This window comes from Cynoglossus semilaevis, chromosome Z (assembly GCF_000523025.1).
Source record: "Cynoglossus semilaevis isolate Cse_v1.0 chromosome Z, Cse_v1.0, whole genome shotgun sequence".
In the NCBI taxonomy this organism is placed as follows: domain Eukaryota; kingdom Metazoa; phylum Chordata; class Actinopteri; order Pleuronectiformes; family Cynoglossidae; genus Cynoglossus; species Cynoglossus semilaevis.
Genome location: NC_024328.1, coordinates 13,226,729 through 13,231,270, shown reverse-complemented (window position 1 = coordinate 13,231,270; position 4,542 = coordinate 13,226,729). Strand labels below are relative to the sequence as shown.

General features: G+C 40.6%; 1 protein-coding gene across 1 annotated transcript in view; it reads right to left on the bottom strand.

The window, feature by feature from the left end:
* The window catches only part of LOC103397953 (transmembrane protein 132D), a 118,509-nt gene that overhangs the window by 44,882 nt on the left and 69,085 nt on the right, over positions 1–4,542 (bottom strand). Inside the window, exon 4 of the mRNA XM_025053314.1 lies at positions 1,885–2,080. Coding sequence (XP_024909082.1) covers positions 1,885–2,080 — 196 coding nt within the window. The remainder of the gene's footprint in view (positions 1–1,884; positions 2,081–4,542) is intronic.

Below are 4,542 nucleotides of genomic sequence, written 5' to 3'. Positions count from 1 at the left end.
ATACATATATATATATATAGATACACACATATATATATACACACACACACATATATATACACATATATGACTTGCATTTATGTATTTATTAAAATGTCAGCTTTTGATGTTAAATGTTTACTAAGGAAATGTTTATTTCCACGTCTTTATTGTGTTAAAAAAATCCAACTTTACTTTAAAAACACGTTACTGCGATCACAAATTTTATCTCGTGCTCCCCCTAGGGGCAACTCACACACATCACACTTTGGGAATCCCTGTATTAGAGTATTACATATAATGAAATATAGTATATTAATATATAGTGTAGTATAGTCAATCAACGGACCAACAATAACCACTTGCCAAAGCATCGGAGGCCGTGTTCCTAAGACTGTCGGTTTGAATCCCACACTGCTTGGTCATTTGGTTCATTTATTTATTGTATATATTCTGACGTTCAGCATCGGTGCTCGGTACGGAATCTTCTGACGATGAATGAGTGAATCGACGATTGATCAGGAAGAATCAATGAGAAGAAGACAGGTGTGAAACAGCAGCTGCACAAAAACGCAGCAGTGCTCTGTGAAATGACAGTGGAGGGGAGGGTGGTGGGAGGCAGCTGGGGCGGGGGCTGGTGGGAGCCCTGGATAAAATTGGGTTTTCTCACCAGGGCTTTGCTGTTTGAAAAGAGACCCATCAGGCCAGATTAGCTCTAGCCCAGTGGTAATGGAACATGGAGCATTTTGAAAACCATCATCCTCCTCCTCGTCATCGTCGGGTCCAGACTGAGGGTCTTGGTCGCGGTTCCATTTGTTCGTGTCTAATGTGTCAGTTAGGCTCTGTATTCTGTAGAACCGCCTGATCTTCATGACTTCACTTTGTCATGGGACACTGGAGAAATACGAGTCGGCCGTGCACTAACATATAAATCCAATTCAATTTGGTACCGTTTTCAAATTCACGACAACTTCTTTGCTCTGCAAGTTTCTGTAAAGTTGTCATTTCAAAAATGTATTCTTCAAATGTATTGTTTTTGAAAACGGACTTCAAATTGTAGCGCAAATGTAAGATAAAAGGCTACGTCGGAAAATCAGTTCACCAAACTCCATTGTGTGCTAACGTCATTTAATTTATCCTACGGAACTTATCTGTGCCTGGATGATTTAATAATGCCCACTACTTCCACCTAGGGGGCTGGAGTGAGGGCATCATGTGCCAGAAAATAGGGAACTGGAAAAGGTGCAAATAAAAGTTCTAGCTTTTTTAATTTTTTTTATTTATTTGTTTTGACGATAATCTTTTTTCCTCTGAATCTCGGGCTGATTACATCGCAGTAGCTAATGTTAGCGATGGCGTCCATGCTCCAAGGTGATACCATTGAAGAACTTGTTGTTGCAAGTTTTTTTTGGGGGGTAAATGTCATTTTTCAGGCTAACTAACTTCAGCTGAGATACTGCCCTCTAGTGGAGTGCTGTGCGAGCATAAAAAAAAAGTGAATAAATTCCAAGCCGTTATTCAAACCGAAGATAAAACAAATCACCTGGTTTGTGAGGTAAACAATCTTTCGTGAGGCATCGGTTCTTTTCACTCTCACTGGGGTGAGACATCATTTATAAGAGTCCAAACACTCACCATTTTAGAACAGAAAATCCATACAGCTAAAGACTGAGGATTAGAAGATTTCCATCTCTACCGTGAGGCTCTTTTTTGAACCTGAGAGTGTGAACCCTGCTGAGTGTGTGTAGCCACCAGGCTTGTAGCAACAGGTGGGGGTAAACAAGCTGACCTTTACGGTTTGATCACCCTGGAGGAAGGGGCCGGGCTGTACGCTGAGACCCAGCGGTGCACATTTCATCGTGTCAGACATTTAGACGTGCGCTCATCCATCACGTCTCGTCTTACCTCGGCCAGCGGCACGATGCCCTGTATGTCAGCGTTGCTGATGTAGAGGTGAGACACTTTCTCCGTCCGCCTGCCGTTCTCCTGTGTCTCTCCCGCGTACTCCACGTTCCAGTGCAGCGTCTGAATCTGTACCAGGTTAATCAGGTTGTCTACCTCGAACTCCAACTGCATCACTTCGTATGAAGGACTCTCTACCCTGGAGGAAAGAAAAAGTTAAAAAAAATGTCAGATTTAAGGCGGTAAATTGATGGGAAAAAAATAGTCCTTAAATGTCCACCAATCAGCGCCCCCCTGGATGTGAATTGGAGAACTGCATGTGCACATAAGTTCTTCCCGACTGTACAATAATTTAATGATGTTCATACAGAAATCATCACTTTTGGTAAGTGGGGTAACTACTGCTCTTTGTGCCCTGACAACTTTGCAGACTGCAAGTCATCCTGAGCCTCTCCACGGCTGCTGCCTCTGTCACATCCCATCATTTGGTACCGAGAACTCTTTGGATCTTTTTCTTGTACAACTGAGAGGCGTTATCACTGTCACAGCTGCTGCTGTTTCCAAAAGTGACAGCGAGGCAGAGGAAAAGAAACTATTAATTTGTTTTTTTAAAATTCCTCCCATTTAAACCAATGTAAAAAAAACTGTGATCTGTAGTAAATATATTTATAGTAAGTACTTTCCAGGACTTCTTCATCTGGTACAGTATGACACACCATCAATCACATAATACAGTAATACTAATTCCCTGTCTTTCTAATGCAGTGAAACGTGTTCTTTTCTCCCAGCTTCAGTTTGAATATTATTCCTTTACTCAGATCACACATTTGTCAACGGTCTCTAAGTCTTTAAATCTAACGACAAAGTCAAATGGAAATTACAGAGCTGCTCTGAGGGGACATGCAAATTCAGCCTAACTGTCACAAATGTCACGTGAGACTCTGCAGCAGCTGGAACCTGAAAAAGTCATTGCCGTCATATTTCCCGTCGAGGTCTGACTGTCATGGATGCCGGAAACTTTGACCTCAAAGTGACGGGATGTGACGGTGGTGACGGCGGTGACGGTTCTCAGAGAATTTTCAGAGAATGTACTGTATATGTTACAAAAATATGCAAATGTATACATATATGTACATATACATACATATATATCTGTATATATGTGCGTATATTTATCTATGTATTTATATATGTGTTGGTGTATATATGTGTTACTGTAAATATACACACATATATGCATATATATTTACATATATGTGTATATTTAGATATATATTTATATATGTGTGTGTTGGTGTGTGTGTTTATATATATATATTTGTTTATAACAAGCAATTGAAATCTAATTTTAGGGCAATCATTTTATGGCTTGGTGTCACCATCTCTCACACGCACATGCGGGCAAACACCCCAATATTGTAGGTTAAAAGGGTTAAAGGTCACGACAAAACCAATTTCTGAGAGTTTCATATATAATATGTGTGTGTGTGTGTGTCTGTGTGATGAAATAGGCTGAGCATGGAGACACACAGATGGATTTAGGACAGAGAACTGATGGATGTCGCCTCCTCTTGACCTCCTTCACTTCCCACCCTCACATTCCCCTTTTCTTCTCTCCCTCCTGCTCATCTGTTGTGTCTCTCAGTCATTTATGAAAGAGTCATTTTCCGAGTCGGGAACAGACTAATGGACCGAAACGTTTTCCTCCGTCGTTACCAAATCAGACCAACAACAAAAACCTAAAGAACCATCAAAGGCTGTTGCATATCAAAAGATACCTGATCCCCCTGGTGGCTAAATAGAGCTTGTATTATTTACTCTGCCTTGGGGATTGGTGATTAATCTGCTAATTTGATCAGATTTTTTAATTTACATTTTGAAAGATTTACAGCAATTTGTTTTCAAACTGAATTCCCATCCCAACACAGCCCAACCTGGTATGAAACCCAGCACCCTCTGGTGGTGGGCTTACCAGTGCAGCACACTACACCTCAAAACAATACCCAGGTTGATTTCAATTCCTTTGAAATCTCTACGTGACATGCGTCATCCACACAGTGCAACAACAATGATCTCGATAACTTGAAAGTGTGACTCATCGGCTCCTTCAGATTTACCCAGAACTGTTTGGCCTGATGAACCGAGTATCGGATCCCTGCTGTAAATAACGCAATGCAGGTTTAACGCCATCTTTGTTGCAGAGACAAGGTGCGAAGAGACAGACAAATACGGTCAATAGAAGTCAAACTGTGAAAGTACCTGGTAAAGTAAAGTACCTAGTAAAGTACCTGGTAAAGTAAAGTAATTGGTAAGTAAAGTACCAAGTAAAGTACCTGGTAAAGTACCTGGTAAAGTAAAATACCGGGTAAAGTAAAATACCTAGTAAAGTACCTGGTAAAGTAAAGTACCTGGTAGAGTACCTGATAAAGTAAAGTACCTGATAAAGTAAAGTACTTGGTAAAGTAAAGTACCTAGTAAAGTGAAGTACCTGTTAAAGTACCTGGTAAAGTAAAGTACCTGGTAAAGTTCCTGGTAAAGTACCTGGTAAAGTACTCGGTAAAGTACCTGGTAAAATAAAGTACCTGGTAAAGTAAAGTACCTAGTAAAGTAAAGTACCTGGTAAAGTATCTGGTAATGTAAGTACCTGGTAAAGTACCTGGT